Source organism: Emydura macquarii, unplaced genomic scaffold, assembly GCF_026122565.2.
Source record: "Emydura macquarii macquarii isolate MOO-44397 ecotype Brisbane River unplaced genomic scaffold, CSIRO-AGI_Emac_v2 contig_2636, whole genome shotgun sequence".
NCBI classification, from domain to species: Eukaryota; Metazoa; Chordata; order Testudines; family Chelidae; genus Emydura; species Emydura macquarii.
Window position 1 is genome coordinate 35,643,266 of NW_027132773.1, and position 21,070 is coordinate 35,664,335.

General features: G+C 41.2%; 1 protein-coding gene across 1 annotated transcript in view; it reads left to right on the top strand.

The window, feature by feature from the left end:
- LRRK2 (leucine rich repeat kinase 2) overlaps positions 1 to 21,070 on the top strand; it is an 87,305-nt gene that overhangs the window by 51,557 nt on the left and 14,678 nt on the right. Inside the window, exons 33-42 of the mRNA XM_067564429.1 lie at positions 1,588 to 1,676; positions 3,541 to 3,728; positions 4,757 to 4,911; positions 7,296 to 7,442; positions 7,600 to 7,791; positions 8,496 to 8,642; positions 9,023 to 9,123; positions 9,328 to 9,518; positions 10,608 to 10,768; positions 11,589 to 11,759. Of these exons, the coding sequence (XP_067420530.1) occupies positions 1,588 to 1,676; positions 3,541 to 3,728; positions 4,757 to 4,911; positions 7,296 to 7,442; positions 7,600 to 7,791; positions 8,496 to 8,642; positions 9,023 to 9,123; positions 9,328 to 9,518; positions 10,608 to 10,768; positions 11,589 to 11,759 (1,542 nt within the window). The remainder of the gene's footprint in view (positions 1 to 1,587; positions 1,677 to 3,540; positions 3,729 to 4,756; positions 4,912 to 7,295; positions 7,443 to 7,599; positions 7,792 to 8,495; positions 8,643 to 9,022; positions 9,124 to 9,327; positions 9,519 to 10,607; positions 10,769 to 11,588; positions 11,760 to 21,070) is intronic.

Genomic DNA, 21,070 nt, shown 5'->3' on the forward strand with positions numbered 1-21,070 from the left:
TGAGAAGAGTGTTAGCTTTCTACCTAGAGCATACTAAATCATTCCGGACTTCTACACCAGTTTTTGTCATGATTGTTGACAAAGTTAAGGGCAATCCTGTTTCCCCCTAGAAAATCTCCTCCTGGATCTCTTCCTGCATTCATTTATGCTACCAACTGATTAACATTACCCCACTAGCTAGAGTACTGATGCACTCTACTTGAGCACAAGCAACTTCTGCAGCTTTCCTGCCTCAAGTACCAATTGTCGACATAGGTAAAGCAATGACTGTCACACTTCATTTCTCATTACCCATCAGTCCAGAGACAATGCCAGTTTTGGACGGTGGTTCTACAATCATTGTTCAGATACACTTTGAATCCACCTCCGTAGCTGTTTGCTTGTTAGTCACCTACAGTGGAATTGACATGTGCAATCACTCAAAGAAAAAAAAAACAGTTACCTGCCTTTCCATAACTGAATATTCTTCAATATGTGTTGCACAAGTCATTCCATGACCCACCCTCCTTCCCCTGTCTATCAGAGTACATCTGGTGTGAAGAAAATGAGGTGGGTCAGGGGCTGCTCCATCCTCTAATGCCAGCATGAAGTGGTGCCTGGTGACAAGGGGTGCTCAAGCTATCCCAATGGGTACTACTGAGGGGAAAAAAGTCTCCAACATCTGTGCACAAGGCCTACATACTCGCCTAGAGTGGAACACAGTGTACACACTCGCCTACAATGGAATGGACATGTGCAACACACCTCGAAGAATAAGTTACAGAAAGGTAGGTAGCTGTTTCTTATTCTTGGATTTTCAATCAGTTGTGCAGCCTCCTTATAGTAATTTCATCTAGGCCACATTTCCCTAATTTGTTTTTGAGAATGTCATGTGTGTCTGTGTCAAAAACCTTACTAAAATCCAGATAGATGACTCCTACTGCTTCCCTTCTATCAACTGGGCCAGTAACCCTGTCAAAGAGGGAAATTAGGTCGATCTGGAATGATTGTTCTTGACAATACATGTTGGGTATTACCTATCACCCTTTTATCCTTTAGATGCTGTTATTCTTTTTTATGATTTCATATTATCTCAAAACTTCGTAATCTAAGGGAAAGATCATGTGATAGATTATTCTGTTAACAATTTATGGCCCTTTACTTTATTTGAAAGTAATAAACCTGCAGAATAGAGAAGAGGATTTGGGAGGAAAAATAAAATCACTAGAATAGCCTGTGACTGGGACAGCAGTTACGCAATCATATTAACAACAGTATCTCAGTACTATGCAGACTATGTGATTGAAGATACTTAGACTAAAATAATAATCAACCCTGAGCATTCACATTGAGGAAGTAGGTATTTGAAAGGAGTAGGTCAGATTATGACTAATTATGACACCTGGAATTAATGGAAAAGGTGAACACATCATGACCGCACTCTTATACCTATATATCCTTGAGAGTATCTACCGTTTAATATGCCTTAATCAGAATAGCGGGAGAAAGGCAGCCCAGAATTCAGTGTCTAAAAGCAATGTCATTCGTTTCTTTTATTTCATATGGATGTTGTGTGATATTATTCTCATTACAATATTATTTATACAGGCGTACTGCTGCATTTTCAAGATCCGGCACTTCAGCTAAGAGATTTGTATTTTGTGGACCCTAAGTGGCTGTGCAAAATCATGGCACAGGTTAGCTTCTCATTATACTCTCTATATCCCGTCATTCAACTATTTTTTTTTCCTCCATTCCAAGCTATGGTATTTGATCTGGCCTCATTTTTCTCAGTTTCTTTACAGTTTCATTGAATCATAGAATAGAATAGAAGATTAGGTTTGGAAGGGACCTCAGGTCATCTAGTCCAACCTCCTGCTCAAAGCAGGACTAAGACCAGCTAAATCATCCCAGCCTGGGCTTTGTCAAGCCGCACCTTAAAAACCTCTATGGATGGAGATTCCACTACCTCCCTAGGTAACTCATTCCAGTGCTTCACCACCCTCCTAGTGAAAACTTTTTTCCTAATATCCAGCCTAGACCTTCCCCACTGCAACTTGAGACCATTGCTCCTAGTTCTGTCATCTACAGCCTCACTCCATCCTTCCTGAAACCCCCTTTCAGGTAATTAAAGGCTGCTATCAAATCCCCCCTTACTCTTCTCTTCTACAGACCAAATAAGCCCTGTTCCCTCAGCCTCTTCTCACAATATATGTGTTCCAGTCCTCTAATCATTTTGTTGCCCTCTGCTGGACTCTCTCCAATTTGTCCACATCCTTTCTGTAGTGGGGGACCCAAAACTGGATACAATACTCCAAATGTGGCCTCACCAGTGCTGAATAGAGGGGAATAATCATTTCCCTCGATCTGCTGGCAATGCTTCAACTAATGCAGCCCAATATCCCATTAGTCTTCTTGCAACAAGGGCACACTGTTGACTCATATCCAGCTTCTTTTCCACTGTAACCCCCAGTTCTGCCAAACTGCTGCCTAGCCAGTCAGTCCCCAGTCTGTAGCAGTGCATGGGGTTCTTCCATCCTGAATGCAGGACTCTGCACTTGTCTTTGCTGAACCTCATCAGATTTTTTTGGCCCAATCCTCCAATTTGTCTAGGTCACTCTGTATCCTATGCCTACCCTCCAGAGTATCTACCACTCCCCCTAGCTTAGTGTCATCTGCAAACTTCCTGAGGATGCAATTCACCCCATCCTCCAGATCATTAATGATGATGTTGAACGAAACTGGCCCCAGCACTGACCCTTGGGGCACTCCACTTGTTACCAGTTGCCAGCTAGACATTGAGCCGTTCATGATCCACTCCCTTTCACAATTCCCCAATTTGGCCTACATGACTCAGTCTATTGCCTTTTAAATATGCATTGTAGGTCACATATACCCCAATGCCTCCATTTTTAGTTCTCTTACGCTCTAGGTCTGGGTCCCAGAACATGTCTGAAATGAAATAGAGGTCCCAGGTGAAAGGAAGCATAATCCTGCAACAAATTGTTAAAGGCTGGAGGTCCGGAATGAAGTAATAACAGTAGCCTGGAATGGTGGTGAAGAAGGAAGAAGGGTAACTGGGCCTTGTTATAGAAGGTAGAACAGGATGAGATGTATAGACTTGTATATTGGGACAGGTGAGGGGCAAAAGGACTGCTGGGAAGTATCTACCTGAAAAGGATCCAAAATTAGTTTGGTTAGTTTGGAAAAGCTTCCAAACTTTTAGATAGTTATTCAGACTTCCAAATCTGTGAAGATTTGTTCTTCACTAATTAAAATGTGGAATAATCTCCCATGTAATATGCAGTAGGGGGCCACTAAAGTACACTATTAGATTACACTGAATGGACAGGTAGCTAAATAATATCATGGGATATACTGTTCATTACTGTTAGCTTGTGCTCAGATGGCTGTCATTGCTGAAATGCTGAGTTTTACTATGAATAGGATTATTAATTTTTGTAAATAATACTATGTAAAATATTGCAGAAAACTAAGTTTGTCAGAAAAATGCAATCCAATTATGACTGTAGAGTTGAAATTATTTTATTTTTTTAAAAGATTTTGATGGTGAAGGTGGAAGGCTTTCCTAAATACCCTAAGGGAATTATAAAGCGTTCAGATGTGGAAAAATTCCTTTTAAACAAGAGCAGATTCCCTAAGATCTACATCTCACAATACTTTAAGCTTCTGGAAAAGTTCCAAATTGCATTGCCATTAGGAGAAGATCAACTACTTGTTCCAAGCAGGTAAACAAAGAGCTAAAAGCACAAATGTGCCATGGAAATATACCAAGATCAAAAACTCTGGTATTCTCAAGCTGGCAAGACATTTCTAGCTGTTTGATATCAAAGCAATTTCCCGTTATTGAGCAAGATTTCTATTGATTACATTAGATTTGTATAGTACTTGATTTCTTCTCATGAAAGTTAAACTGATCTTGTAGGAGACAAGATTATATCCTATTAGCACAATGAAAAATGGCACATATAAAAGACAAAATACTTTGTGAGACTACTATTTCTTTTACAATGAGACCACAGTAGCAAAACTTTTCTTAATGATCAAGTCATCCAGATAGTTCCAATATATACAGCTATTCATTTCAATATAAGTCATAAATATTATTATTTATAAACAATTTGGTTTAAGTCAGGACCACACTTGGAAGGAGTTGCACTGCTCAAGCAGTAATGCTTGGAGGTATTATGCGTTTGAATCATCTAATGATTAAACCATGGTACTGGAAATCAGGAGTTATGAATTCTAATGCCAATGCTGAGGCTGTCTTTTTGCATGAGCTATGGCAGGTCATGTAGCTTCTCTGCCTCAGCTTTCACATCTGTACAATGTAGATACTAATCCTTACCTTCCTTAAAGGATGGAATGTTGTTTGGATTAATTGATTAATACCTCTGAAGCTCTTCAAAGTCCTTGGATGTCTGATATTCTATAAGTGCTACTATACGAATTATATTTGTCAGGTTTTTTGGATACTTACATCTTTGGATAGCTCACTGAAGTCACTGGGACTTTATGGCTTTTAAATTGAGCAGAATTTTGCCATTAATAAGAAAAATAAACAAACACACTGGTACAGATAAACCCCAATAATCTGCCCCCTGATTTGGGGTTGCATTTATTTCTGACATTCATTAATCAATACAGCTAACAAATAATCAGCTTTACAATAATTCTCACTTTAGTCTATGTAATTAATAATTCTGGAAGTAGTAAATTATGAAATACTGAAAAATAATGTTCCTGTTTCTTTCAGTTTGTCTGATCACAGACCTGTTATAGAGCTTCCCCACTGTGAAAACTCAGAAATCATCATTAGGCTATATGAGATGCCATACTTTCCCATGGGATTCTGGTCCAGACTGATCAACAGATTGCTTGAAGTATCTCCTTACATGCTGTCAGGAAGAGGTACTGACATTTAACGTCAAAAGTATCAATTTCTGTGTTTACCTTTGGACACCTAGTAGTCATTGGGTTGAGTTCAGATCTACAGATTCAAATCCCAACTCCTACCACTTTCCTGAAATTTTGTTTTATATTTTTGTTTTGGGCTCATCTCTAGCCATTTTACAAGAATAAGAAAACAAAATAGTGGCTCTTATTTGTATTTTAAAAACCCTTAGGAACACTCTGTGCCTCCCCCTCTGTGTGAGTGGGAAGGGGATAATAAAAGCAAAGTAATCTCTTGCTGTCTGGTGCCCTCCTTCCCCCCGTCACACACACAGGTGCATATGCACACCATAAACAGAGGAAATCTTTTCATTTAAGAACTGCTGGAATTAGTTTCTGCAAAGATGCAAAGAGCAGGGAGGAAGTGAGGCCATGGTCTCTTCCCATACCACATCACCCAGCAGACTGGCTGAGCATAAAGGAGAATGGTTGCTGCACTGGGGATAATGCAGTTGCTGTTCTTCCCTGGAGACCCCAAATCTCTTTTAAAAAAAAAAAAAAAACAGAAATAACCACTGCCTATTCAGATACAATGCCTCTTGAACTACCTGCTAGGGTAGCATGCCTCCACGTGCCACCCAATGCAGGGCTATGGCTGTATGACAGAATTCTGCCCTTAATGGGGGAAAAACCTGGATATATATAAAACACATCCTCTGAGCCTCATTTGAGAGAGATCTACACTTTGACATCCATCTCCTTCTAGGAGTTCTGCCATTGAGTTTCAGGTTCATGGGTGGCCAAGTTTTTGTTGTGTCGACTCCTGGGGCATGAAATTCATTGCCCTTACACATTTGCTGGCACCCATCTCTTTCCCCTTTTAAAAAAAAAAAATCTGGAGACTCTACTTTTATCAGAGCTATTTTAAAAATCACTCAGTCCATATGAAGGGCCTGTCTCCCCTTCTTAATTAAGCCAGTTCACTTGACTTTTTAATTTTTAATTTTTTTAACATATGATCTATTTGCAGCTAGACAAAGCATGCAAGTGCATCTTTGGTAATGCTCTTCAAATTTGACTTATAATACTACCTCTGCTATTCTGGCACTTGGTCTTCCCTGAGCACACAATTCCAGTCACATCAGGCTGTGATGAGTGTGTGATGTAGACATGTCAGCTAGGGAGAAAACGGAAAACACCAAGTGTATTTCATTTATTGTCTAAGACAGTGGTTCCCAAACTTTTCTCTGCCGTGGCACACCTTGATACCTTTAATTATTTTGACGCATGTTCCGACAGGTTAATGATCCCCGAGAGTTAAAAATGAGTTGGTTAGTAATTAACTGGATTTTATTATAAGACAACAGAAATAATATAGAATTTTAACTATTTATACACATTTAAACAAACAATTAACTACAATACACAAGCTAATACGATGGAATGCTAAACAGACAGTTAACTGCGAGTCACAGACTGATACGAAGGAATGTTACAGGCAGCTAGCTGAAGAACACGGGCTGATAATTAACTCCTTACCACCCAGGCGAGAAGGGCACACAGCATAATAAATGCAAAAACTCAAACTTGTCTGGCTAACAAACGATTCGCGCTCGGGGGTGGGGACACGGGAGTGGGAGAGTCCGGACCAGGTGATCAGGCTGGTAGTTCAGGAAGGTTCTCAGCCAGGGGCTTGGATAAGACCCCTTTTATGGGCTTCATGCCAGCACCAGATTGGCCGGGGGATACTTGCAATAGGTTTCATTTCCTGGTTGCTGTTAAGTTTCGTTTCCCATGGTCAGTTTCATTTCCCATATATGATGTGGGAGCAGAAGGCACAGCCGATCACATAGGCATACCCTAATAAGGTCAGGTCGTGGGTTGACTGTTAGCACCGAATGGGTGGGGGGGACGAGGGGTGGTCATGGCAGAATTGGTGCAGCGACAACGCACACCATCATATAGTCTCCAAATGAACTCATGACTATTCATGAGCCAATTCAGAACTCTTCAAGTAGTTTTTCAAAAAATTCCATGGCACAGCTGCTCAGGCCTGATGGCACACCAATGTGCGGCAGCACACCGGTTGGGAAACACTGCCCTAAGAAACTTTATATTTGAGTCCAGTTCTCCAGCACTTCAAGATCTGTACTTCACCTACATTCACCAACTAGTCCATGAGCTGAGTCAATGTTTAGTATTCTTGTATACACGTTGTTGGAGTGATCAAAGATGTTGTGAGTATGCTCAGCTTTTCTGGTGATGCAAAGTTGCATGTAAAGATGCACTGGTTGTTTGTGTAAATATGTATACATTTTAAAAGTACATGCTTAGAATAGTATATTTTGGATTAATTTATAGTGTTCATATTAGAGGTTTGACTTTAACTTTGTTTCTCCTAGAACGAGCTCTTCGTCCTAATAGAATGTATTGGAGACAAGGCATTTACCTGAACTGGTCTCCTGAAGCTTACTGCCTGGTGGAGTCAGCAACATTCGATAGCAATCCAGACAGTTTTTTGAAAATTACAACTCCTTCTTGCAGAAAAGGTTAAATTACTCCTAAACCTGTTCTTGTACTTGCTCTTTGAGTTAAACTTGGTGCATTTGTTCATTTTGCTTGCACCTTTCAGAACATGCTGTATGTCTTTATAATTGCAGATGTGGGAGACAGTGGTTCTAATGACCTATTCTTGGCTTTTTACAGGGTATATCCTTTTGGGTCAAGTTGTGGATCACATTGATTCTCTTATGGAAGAATGGTTTCCGGGTTTACTGGATATAGATGTATGTGGTGAAGGAGAAACGCTGTTGAAGAAATGGGCTTTGTATAGCTTTGAGGACAGCAAAGAACACCAACAAATATTGCTTGATGATTTACTTAAAAAAGTTGAAGAAGGTATATAATGTTTTAATTAAGCTAATTAAATTACCCATATAAATAAGTATTTATACATGATGTCCATTGCCATAACGTTTAGGCACCTCACGTTATTTAACAACACTTGATCAAAATAAACAATACCAGCCTCATAATGTGGGTCAACAACCCACATTATTGTCCTAATGCCTCTGTATGATTGTGGCTAGCCCCTGCACTGGTGTACGTGGTGGGGAGGGTTGAAAGAGCCACTTGCATACTCATTCATGGGACCTGATCCAGCAACCCTTATGTGATTTATTCTGACTCATGTTAGTAGTACAGTTGACATTAGTCCTGTTTATTGGATCCTGTACAATGGTCACAATTAAAAAGGCAATATGAGCTGACAGGTACCACACAGTTATTAGAGTTATTTCCTATTCCATGTATAGAGAAAAAGAGGTATCTCAGTTAGCTTAATGCTATATGATAACTGTTGATAAAGGCTGTTTTTTTATGTTGACCACTGCATATGCCATTCAATCATGGTTTGGCATTATTTATACATGCAAGAAATGTATATAAATTGGATAAGTATATTCAGTTGTCACTAATTAGTACACACATGCAAGTTCATATGAAGTGCACTAGCTGTATACATAAATGGAGATAGAAATATGTACACTTCACTCTGCTTTTTCAACTGCATCTCTTTTTTTTTTTTTTTTTAATATACTTAGGTGATCTCTTAATAAATCCAGATCAACCAAGAATTACCATTCCAATAGCCCAGGTTGCTCCTGATCTGATATTGGCTGATTTGCCTAGAAATATCATGTTGAACAATGATGAATTGGAATTTGACCAAGCTCCTGAATTTCTGTTGGGTGAATATTAATTTTCAGTCTCCTCTACATATCTAATATGTGGCAAGGATATTAAAAGCATAACACTTATGTAAACAAAGCTATAGGGTTAGGTTATAGAACATACTGAAAACATTTTACTTACTTTTTTCCTGTAGAAATGTATTTGATTCGTCTGTTATGCTGTTAAAATATAATTCTGAATGATAGAGGGTTTTTTTTAACTGCCAGTACTGTGTATGTTAGGGCCCTGATTTTTCATATGTGCTGAGCGCACACTGCTCTCACTGGCTTACACTCGGACTGTTGGTGCTCTGCACTTTTTAGAGTCAGGCCCAGTCAATTTGAGAAAAGATTGATGTTTTATTTTTTATATTCCCTTCCATTTTCTTTTTGAAAAGGTGATGGTGGGTTTGGATCTGTGTACCGTGCATCGTATGGTGGAGAAGAAGTAGCTGTAAAGATTTTTAATAAACACACCTCCCTCAGACTCCTACGACAAGTAAGAAATGTTGCCCTCTTTTTATAGTGCAATGCTAGTAAAACAATTATAGTGAAGGATTTGAAAATGTTGAAGCACAGTGTCTGCCTTAATTCTGAATTTTCTGCCTGTTAGTATTTAATATTGTTTAAATATACACAGTTCATCCCAGAACTATAAATGTTATAATACATGCAGCATTTCACTTGATTTTACAATTTACAGGAGCTTGCAGTCCTTTGTCACCTCCATCACCCTAGCTTAGTGTCTTTGCTGGCTGCGGCAGTCCGTCCCCGGATGTTGGTAATGGAATTAGCCCCTAAGGGTTCTCTGGATCATTTGCTTCAGCAAGACAGTGCAAGCTTAACTAAAACACTTCAGCACAGGATAGCTCTACATGTAGCTGATGGTCTAAGGTAAATATTCTTGAAATGCTAATTTTGGCACTGAAAAATATTTACAGTCTGAAAGTAGGAAAGCTTTCTCTTTTCCTTTTCTTGCCTCTCCTTTTATACCATGGGGTGTATTCTCTTAGTCAAAGAAGTTCTATCTTTTTCTTTTGATTAACTGAATAGAGAATACAATGCTGTCTGTGTACTTGAAGCAGTGTATAAAATTCAGTGTATTTCTATTAAATTATGTAAGATCATTCAAAAAACTTTATAGAAAGGTTATAGTTTCTATTCAATTCTATAGCAGTTTTCCAGAAGGGATTTGTTGGTATGGGTTACAAGAGGAACATTCTGTCAAGAGCATCTACTACCATTATTAGTTTGAGCATCTGATGACATTTACTAGCTTTTTCTTTCAAGTTCTTAATCAACTGTAGGGCTAGACTATCATATATTTTTAATTTGTGTGTATCCCAAAGGAGACCGAATTCTGTACTTTTTTTTTAAATGCAGTCTAGATTATTTGTTTTTTTGGTTTTCAAGGAAACAAATGAATAAAGTTAGAAAGCATGAAGTGAAAGCATGAAGGGCCAGAAACCAGAAAACCACTTACAAGCAGTCAATACTTTTACATTTGGTCTATTCCCTGTCTTTTCTTTTCACAAGTGGGATTCACATGAATGGAGAAAAAGCCAAAACTCTTTCATTTTAATTTGTACCATTCTGTTTAATCTGAAAATCTGTGAATGTCCTCATAACAGCTAGGGAAATATGATTTTATCATCACAAAATTTGGCAAGGAAGCTCAGGGGCAGGTGTAGGTGAAACTACTTTTATTTTTTGTTTAATTGATTTTTTTTTTCAAGTTGGCAGTGTCACTTTAGGTGAGGTCTCTTGATAATACCAAGTTGTTCATGTACCAACAACTGATAAATTGGGATAATTCCAAAACCATAATCCATCAACCTGATGTCATATTAGTGAACTTTTTTCTTCTGATGTCAGAATGATTAAAATGTATTGCATGTCTTAACTATAGTATTATTAATGTAGTCAGTGTGTGTATATATATGGATTTTAAATGCTTTCACCTAAGTACTTTTTTGTTAACAGGTATCTGCATTCCTCAATGATCATTTATCGTGATTTAAAGCCTCATAATGTACTTCTCTTTACATTATATCCCAATTCAGCAGTCATTGCAAAAATTGCTGATTATGGCATTGCTCAGTATTGTTGCAGAATGGGAATAAAAACCTCAGAAGGCACACCAGGTATGGCAAAAAATGCTTTGGTGTATTTTGTGTTTTGTTAAAAAGAATAAGAAATTTTTTGGTGGAATTCTATCATAAGAAGTATATAATTAAGGAACTGTCTACATTGCTGTGGTTCTTGCCATGTTATAACTGATGAAAATGGATTTATACACCCTGGGTCTGATTCCCAAGATGCCTTTTACATGATGTTGGCAATATATTGGGATCTTACACTCTTTTAAGTTAAACTACATTTACTGTTTTTGATTATTTTTTTTGTTTGTACAAATATAGTCAGTTAGAATAAAGCATAAACATTTTCAATTAAAACAAAACTTCTAAATATGGTTGGTTTTTAGTGGTTAATAATGTGCACTGTAGGGTTCTGATTTTTCAGAGGTGCTGAACACCTGCAGCTCCCATTGACTTTGATTGGATCATTTACACCCATTTTAAGGCCCCTTTGCAGTGCCAGAGCAATGAAAAAATGACCTGAGTGTATCTTAGAATTGGGCCCACTGCCATGAACATGAGGGCATGACTCTCATAGTGCAGTATCAGGCCCTTGCTTTTAACTGTTAAATAATAAAGCTCTTTTGCTTGTTAAACTAATAGTACAGAAGCTTATTAACTGATTTACAGATACTTCTTTTACACTAACCTCCTATTTGCTCATTTCTTCTGTGATTTTCAGCATGTGGACTGCTGCCAGTACAGAAATAGTATGTAATTTGTTAACTTCTCGAGACATTTTTCATCAAGATATTTATTCTTAAAAGGACAGGTATGGCATCAGCCCGGCATGGATTATAATTATTAACGAATCATTTATTTTCAGGATTTCGAGCACCAGAGGTTGCCAGAGGAAATGTTATTTACAATCAGCAAGCTGATGTATATTCATTTGGCTTGCTTCTTTATGACATTTTAACAGCAGGAGGTAGAATAATGGAAGGCATGAAGTTTCCAAATGAATTTGATGAATTAGCAATCCATGGAAAATTACCAGGTATGTCATGTTCTTCTTCGAGTGCTTGCTCATGTCCATTCCACTATAGGTGTGTACACGCCTCTGTTCACAGTTACCCAGAACTTTTTTCCCCTTAGCAGATCCCGTAGGGCCGGCTCCAGCACCCCCTGGAGTCCCACACACATGCCGTGGCATATGAGGCGCTGCCGGCCCTATGCCCCCACAGTTCCTTCTTTCTGCCCGTGATGATTGCTGGAACTAGCCTTGTTCACAGCAAGTACTGTTCCCCTTGTTTGGACTTGTTTTGTACTCTGAGTTTAGTTTTAGTTAAGTTAAGTGGTTGTTTAGCATAGTTAGAGATAAGACAGACCCTGCTGGGATTTGGTGCGGCGGGGCCATGCCCTGGTCACCGGGCTTCAAGCTGTGAGCCTCTTGCAGGAAGGCCTTCCTGCTCAGAGACCACCATGACAGCTGTCTTAAGTGCATAGGGGAGGCCCACAGAAAGGACAAGTGCAAAATCTGCAGGGCTTTCAAACCAAGGACTTAAAAGGACCGAGAGATCCAGTTGAAAGCCCTGCTGATGGAGGCAGCGCTCCGCCCAGCGTCCAAGCCAACCCGCTCCACCTCAGTACCGAGTGTGGCTTCAGTACAGAGCACGCCATTGGCACCACCTGCAACTCGGCACTGTGCAATGTCACCGGTACCGAAGAAGAAGAGGAAGCAGCATGTGGAGCGCGGACACTCCCCTGCACCGTCGGTACAGGCGGGATCGAGTACGGAGATGCACCAAACTCAGCCCGTCGACACTTTCCCCGGTGCCTGCATCTTCAGTTAGGGAGCTTCCCCTGACTCCTGGGAGTGGGAGAGTGCCCCTGCCAACGCAGTCAAGACCAGAGGCTTTTCAGGCGGCAAGAGCCTTGTTGGCCTTGCCTACCCCACCTCCGCCCCGCCCTCCACCCAGGGAGAAGGGGCCAGTGTCACAGGGGAAACCTGCGTTGGGTCCCCCGAATGGCGGAGGAGATCCCCGGTACAGGGAGGAAGATCTCCCGCTGGATGGTCACCTAGGGTAGAGCAGAGCCGCTCCCCTAGCAGCTGCTCCAGGTCGGTGTCATCGAGCCGACCTGCACCGACACAGGATGTTGAGTCTTCCTCTCGGCGCCAACGTCGATTCCCGGCACCAGAGGCAGTGCAAGTCAGGAGGCAGTACCGGTCAAGGTCTGCCAGGCGGCGCTCGGACAGCTCCCGTTCCCGCTCTCTGGCACTGAGGAGTTTTCCCGCACCCAGGCGGCGCAGAACCCGGTTGTCGTTGGTGGTGGACCCTGCACCGATAAGTTCGCTCGCACCGAGGCGGCGCAGAACCCGGTCATTGGAGGAAGATCTGGCACCACAAACGACCAGGTTCCACGCCGCCTTGGTGTGGGCGAACTTTGCTTTGCCAGGTCTTCCTCCGAGTTTGCCCGCACTGAGGTGACGCAGAACCCGGTCGCCAGAGTCTGGCTTGGAACCGAGGAGTTCAGGATGTCGCCGACCTTGGTCACTGAGGGCTTCTACAGAGCCGCAAGGCAAGCGGCGTTGGAGATTGTCAGTACCGAGACGACGCTCCAGTATTTCTAGCTCTTTGGAGTGTGACACCGCTCATCGGCACCGCTCACTGTGATGGAGGCAGTCCTCGTTGTCCTCCAGGTCGGAGGCGTTGAGGGGGCGTTCCCCAGCACGGAAGGGTGCCCGTGACCTGGGATGGACACGGTGCTGCAGGTCCAGGGCCTCTGACTCCAATGATGCTTCAGGGTCTCCCGGGGGGACAGTCGTCGAGCGAGTCGACACCCCCATAAAGTGCCAGAGTCCATGGCGCAGTTAGCCCCAGGGACAGTGGCCGTCCCAATGACCTTATTTGGCCCCAGGAACATAGTGATTGTCATATGTATAATTGTATCCTATCTCTGACAGTGGCCTCTACTTAGAGGATAATACAAACAGTAAGCAGTATTTCAAGTTTTCTGAAATTATTTAGTTTTCAAACTCAGATTTGGAGACATTGGGCCAATATCATCCCTGGTGTAACTTTATTAGAGATACATCCGGGATCAAATTGGTGCACTGTGTAAAGAAACTGGACTTTTGTACACTTAGAGCTAAATTCAAACCTGGTGTCAGAGTGATATTGCATTGCCATTTCTGACTCCAAGTCAGAATTTGGCTCTTAATTCTTGTAGTTATTCATTTTATGCATCTGAAATAAAATTTTAGCTAAAGACCCTTTTTATTATGATCAAGACACAGAAGATGTTGTGAAACTATTTGTAAAGCTTTACATTCTTCAAGTGATGGTCCCTATGTATATTCCACTATGGGGGTATGCATGCACTGTGTGAACCTGAGACCAGATTTTAGCTAGCAGTTTCTCTGTTGGTCTGCATCTGTGCCCTTCTCCTCATGCTCTGAGCCAAGGCTATAAGAGGTGGAGCAAACTGACTGCCTATCCTGTTCTTTTCTAACACCGCATGGTCTGAGATGGCACCTCGTCAGTGTTTACTGAGCTTGCTTCCTTCATCATTTAGCTGTAAATATTGTAAATACCTTTATCTACTTGGTTTAGATTTGTTTTTAATGTCTAGTTAGAATCAAGTTGATGTGTGGGGGTGTTTCTTCCCTTTCCTCCCCCAACCATGCAGAGCGACTATTATGCACAAGATCCCAGGATTTAAGAACTGTTTCCTGTCTCTGAGCCTTCCCAGTCTCAACAATCATCAAAAGTGCTTTTACTGCTTCAGAGAAAACTCATGCCCCTTCAGAATGTGGCATTTGCAGATCCTTCCCTAGCCGAATCTGCTGGGCACATGAGCTTCAAACATTTCTTATGGGTCAGACAGGGAGGCTTTGGTCTGATCCAGGGTGGACAGACCTCTCTATACAATGGGCAGAAGCAACAAGAAGCAAGCCTTCTAGCATGGTGACCTCTGATCCAATGTCACAAGTGAGTATAAGAGAGTCCATTCCCTGGATACCCACCCAGGCTTTGGCATTGTCACCATCTGCAGCCTGCTGCAGCTTGAAACTGGAATACCACTGAGCCTCCTTATCCTTGCAGCCTGGGTTGACCTCTACTCACGCTTCTGCTGATGATACACAGTCAGCCCCTCCGGACTCTATTGCCACCCAACACACCAGCAGGTGGTGCCACACACCCAACTGAGTCACATGAATACTCTGCTTGAGCCACTCATGTACCCACCGTAGAGCAAGGCATCAGCCAGTAACCTCCACAGTCCCCAGGGTCTTAACTACAGGAGTGCACCCCGAGATTATACTGTCTTGCTGTGGTCAGAAGTTTGGCCATAGTAACCTCATTAATAAATCTACCCCCCTCCCCCCCCCCCGAGGTGGGGAGAATATGTATCCACCCCTGTTAACTTGAGCTGAGATTCCCTAAACACTTCACCCAAAAACACCCTGGTTAAGATAAAACATTAAACAAGTTTATTAACGACAGAAAAATAGATCTTAAATGATTATAAGTGGTAGGCTTAAGAGATCAAAAGTAGTTACCAAAGAAATAAAAATAAGATCGCAGTTTAAATTCTACACACTAACAGGATTTGAATCTAGAAATGTCTCTCCCTGAGAGCAGGTTACAGATCTTCAGTAGACAGGCAGAGATTGCTTTCCCCACAAGGGACCACCTCTCCCCCAGTCCTAAGTTCTTTGCCTTCCCAATGTTATTTCAGGTGATGAGCTGGGGGCAAAGGGAAGCCAAGTGATGATGTCACTCCCCCCTCCCCTTTTATAGCTACTCCTAGCTTTCTGGAAAAGTCCATGCATGTGACATGGGGGGCATCCTCATTGGTTAGTCAGGATCCATTGCCTACATGCTTCTTCAGTGAAGTCCCCATTGTAAATCATCTCTCGGATAAGGGAGTCCCTCTAATGGATCATTAACACATCTGGCCACTTCATTGTTGTACCTGAAAAGCTCGTTAATGGCTGTTTCCCACCTTACAACATGTTCTAGTAGCATTTTCAGCAATATTTTATAACTTCAGATACTATGATAACACATGCAATCCACCAGGATATTAATGTTTAACAGATCAAGACTTTTAAAATAATACCACACAAGGCATATTTCGTACAGAACATATAATTATATGACAGTGGTAAATATGGAGTTCTGGGGTGTTCTTTCAGACAGAGAATGTCACAGGCATTCTACCTACAAAGAAAAAATCTTTTAGGAAATTGCCTAGACTCCTTCTATCCTTAGTGGAATGGGTGAGCAGTGAAATAATCTCTTCTCAGAGACTTTCCAAATAGATTGGTGGCTGCATTCTGCAGTGTTATGAATTGACAAACACCCCTCCTCCACAGGTTCCGAAAACCCATTCTACTAGTGCCAAGGCCACTTCGGTGGCCTCTCTTTGGGATGTTCCTCTCATTGAGATCTATAAGGCAGCAACATGGTGGGGTGTCCATATCTTCATGAGACACTACACCCTGGTATAAGCTTCTGCAGCTGATGCATCTTTCAGCATAGCAGTCTTCCAATCATTGGAACCAAAAGGGCCTCGCGTCCTCCTCCTCAATGCATGCTGCTTGTCAGTCACCCACAGTGGAATGAACATAGGGACAATCACTCAGAGAAGAAAAAAGGGCTATTTACTTGTACAATAACTAGAGTTCTTCAAGATGTGTAGTTCCTATCTGTGCTCTACTACTCGCCTTCCTTCCCCTCTGCTTCAGATCCATCTAGTACGATTTACAGTAGACAGATCTGTCCATTCCTCCCTTTATTCCTTCGGCTCAGAGCATGAGAAAGGAGAAGGCCGAAGGGGCAGAACAGTGAACACTGCTAGGAACAGTCTTCTGGTCCCAGGTGCATACACACCCAGAGTGAAATTCACATAGGGATTACAAATCTTGAAGAACTCCAATTACTGTACAAGTTAAATAACCTCTCTATCTTAGCATCATTCTCTTTATAAAGCCTTTCTAGCGGGTGAGAGCAGGAACTAATTTTCAGTGAAGAGGCTTGTGAATTGTGTGGCATGCTGCTTTCTTTCTGTTAGAAGGAACCACGCTCTTTCCTTACAATATATAATCAATACACTCTGCGAGGAAGACTATACAAACTAATGAGCTGGAACCAGAAATGATAAATTAGACAATTTTGTAGCTCTAGATTTAGTATCTGCTGTGACATTTAAAGAATTAAGTGTTGTTAATTATGGGTAAGTACTAATAGCTTTACACTTGACATTCTTTATGCATTGTCTTGGAATGCTGGATGTGATTATAAAGCTCAAAGACTTCAGGATAGAGGATTCACCCATTAGGAAAAGCAGGTAGTGCTTGCACCACTGTGCTCCCTGGGAATTCTCTTTGGAGAGGGTGTTTAATTTGCAGTTTAGGCTCTATAGAAGCCCCACTAAAGGAGAATGGCCAAGAAAGATGGTAAATCAGTGAATTTCCTGGCTGCCACACCAACTTTTGGACTGTGCCAGCCCTACAGACAATTAAGGATTATAGACATATTGAGACACTGCAATGCCTTTTGTATGGACTTTCATCATTCAAGATTCAGAACATTAAGAGGAAGGGTAGATACCAGTCTAATAGGCAATACTGGCAGTAGAAAGACTGTGCCAAATCAGATAAGGAACGTGAACGAAGCTAAACAGCAAAAATTAAGATGTTTATATACCAATGCGAGAAGCCTGGGTAACAAAATGTAACTTGAGCTACTGGTAGAGGAAATTAAACCAGATGTTATAGTTCCAGGGGGGTAGCCATGTTAGTCTGTATACAGCAAAATGATAAGAGTCCTGTAGCACCTTAAAGACTAACAAATTTCTGTTGGCATAAGCTTTCATGGGCTGCAACTCACTTCGATGCATCTGACGAAGTGGTGGGTTGCAGCCCATGAAAGCTTATGCCAACAGAAATTTGTTAGTCTTTAAGGTGCTACAGGACTCTCATTGTTTTTTCAGATATTATAGGGATAACAGAAACATGGTGGAATAGTAGTCACGACTGGTGTACAAGCATTGAAGGGTATGTGCTGTTTAGGAAAGACAGATATAAAGGCAAAGGTGGTGGGGTAGCATTATATATCGATGAGGTAGACTGTAAAGAAATTAGAAGTGATGGAATTGATAAGACAGAGTCTGTCTAGGTAAAAATCACATTGGGAAAGAAAGCTACTAGTTTCCCCTGCTTGGGGTGTGCTACAGACCATCCGGATCTGATTTGGATGTGGATAGAGACCTCTTTAAGGCTTTTAATGAAGTAAATACTACTGGGAACTGTTTGATTATGGGAGACTTTAACTCCAGATATAGATGGGAGGACAAGTGCTAGTAGTAATAGTAGTAGATTTAGTAATAGTAGTAGATTTTCCTGGATGTGATAGCTGACAGATTCCTTCACCAAATAGTTACTGAACCAACAAGAAGGGATGCCATTTTAGATTTGGTATTGGTGAGTAGTGAGAACCTCATAGAAGAACTGGTTGTAGGGGACAACCTTGGTTCGAGCGACCATGAGCTAATTCAGTTCAAACTAAGTGGAAGGATAAACAAGGATTAGGACCTTTGATTAGGACCTTTGACTTCAAAAAGGCTAACTTAAAAATTAACGGAATTAGTTGGGGAAGTGGACTGAAATGAAGAACTCATGGATCTAAAGGTGGAGGAGTCTTAGTTCCTGCAACTTTGACTTGAAGTAATTCTGTCTGAAGCCTACATCCCAAGGAAGGGGAAAAAAATCATAGGCAAGAGTTGTAGATCAAGCTGGATGAGCAAGCATCTAAGACAGGTGATTAAGAGAAAGCAGAAAACCTACAAGGAATGGAAGATGGGAGAGATCAGCAAGGAAAGTTACCTCTTGGAGGTCAGAACACGTAAAGTGAGAGAGGCCAAAAAGCCAAGTAGAATTGGACCTTACAAAGGGAATTAAAACCAATAGTAAAAGGTTCTATAGCCATATGAATAGGAAGAAAACAAAGAAAGAATAAGTGGGACCACTAAGTACTGAGGATGGGGGTGGAAGTTAAGGATAATCTAGGAATGGCCGAATATCTAAACAAATACTTTGCCTCCGTTTTTAATGAGGCTACTGATGAGCTTGGGGATAGTGATAGGGTGGCTAATGGGAATGAGAATATGGAGGTAGAAATTATCACATCTGAGGTAAAAGCCAAACTCGAACAGTTTAATGGGACTAAATCAGGGGGGGAGTCTGGATAATCTCCATCCAAGAATATTAAAGGAACTAGCACATGAAATTGCAAGCCCATTAGCAAGGATTTTTAATGAATCTGTAAACTCAGGGACTGTTCCATATGACTGGAGAATTGCTAACATAGTTCCTGTTTCTCAGAAAGAGGGGAAAAAAGTGATCTGGGGTACAGGCCTGTTAGTTTGACCTCAGTAGTATGCAAGGTCTTGGAAAAAAATTTGAAAGAGAAAATAGTTAAGGACATCAAGGTTAACGGTAATGGATAAAATACAACATGGCTTTACAAAATGTAGATCATGCCAGACCAACCTGATTTCCTTTTTTAAGAAGACAACAGATTTTTTTTAGACAGAGGGAATGCAGTGGATCTTATTTACCTAGATTTCAGTAAGGCATTTGATACGATTCCACATGGGGAATTATTAGTTAAATTGGAAAAGATGGGGATTAATATGAAAATTGAAAAGTGGATAAGGAACTTGTTAAAGGGGAGACTACAATGGGTCATACTGAAAGGTGAACTGGAGGGAGGTTACTAGTGGAGTTCCTCAGGGATCGGTCTTGGGACCAATCTTATTTAACGTTTTTATTACTGACTTGGCACAAAAAGTGGGAATGTGCTAATAAAGTTTGCGGATGACACAAAGTTGGGAGGTATTGCCAATACAGAGAAGGATCAGGATATCATACAGGAAGATCTGGATGACCCTGTAAACTGGAGTAATAGAAATAGGATGAAATTTAATAGTTGAAAGCGCAAAGTCATGCACTTAGGGACTAATGACAAGAATTTCTGCTATAAACTGGGGACGCATCAGTTGGAAGTGACAGGAGGAGAACGACCTGGGTGTATTGGTTGATCACAGAATGACTATGAGGCGCCAATGTGATGTGGCCGTGAAAAAAGCTAATGTGATCTTTGGATGTATCAGACCAGGTATTTCCAATAGAGATAGGGAGGTATTAATACTGTTATACATGGTGCTGGTGAGACCTCATCTGGAATACTGTGTGCAGTTCTGGTCCCCCATGTTTAAGAAAGATGAATTCAGACTGGAGCAGGTGCAGAGAAGGGCTATTAGGACGATCTGCAGAATGGAAAACCTTCCTTATGAGAGGAGACTCAAAGAGCTTGGCTTGTTTAGCCTACCCAAAAGGAGGTTGAAGGGAGATATGATTGTTCTCTATAAATTCATCAGAGGGATAAATAACAGGGAGGGAGAGGAATTATTTAAGTTCAGCGCCAATGTGGACACAAGAACTAATGGATATAAACTGTCTATCAGGAAGTTTAGACTTGAAATTAGACTCAGGTTTTTAACCATCAGGGGAGTGAAGTTCTGGAACAGCCTTCCAAGGGGAGTAGTGGGGGTAAAAAACCTAGCTGGCTTCAAAACTGAGCTTGATAAATTTATGGAGGGGATGGTATGATGGGACAGCCCAGTTTGGCAATTGACTGATCTTTGACTACTGGGTGTAGATATGCCGATGACCTGTGAAGGGATTTAGATGGAGGTGGGTTCTGAGTTATTACAGAGAATTTTTTCTTGGGTGTCTGGCTGGTGAGTCCTGACCACAAGCTCAAGGTTTAACTGATTACCATATTTGTAATTGGGAGGGAATTTCCCTCCAGGGCAGTTTGGCAAAAGTTCTGGGGTTTTTTTGCCTTCCTCTGTAGCGTGGGGCACAGCTCACTTGCTGGTGGATTCTTTGTACCTTAACGTCTTTAAACCATGATTTTGAGAACTCTAATAACTCAGTCATAGGTTAGAGATTTGTTACATGAGTGGGTGGGTGAGGTTCTGTGGCCTGCATTGTTCAGGAGGTCAGACTAGATGTTCATATTGGTCCCTTCTGACCTTAGAGTCTATGAGTCTATGAACTCAGGAGCGAATAGAGCCCATCATTTGTTGTCAGAATATGTTAATTTTGTGGGCTGCATTTTTTTCTTTAACTTGTTTAATGTCATGTCCATATAAACTGATACTGGGGAGATTACTGTGTATTTTGATGGACAGAAAAGAAAACATTAATGCACCATAATTAATATCTAAATTTGGGGTTTAGAACTTTGTGCCTGAGATGATGCGGTAAATCCCATAAATGAGATTGGGAGT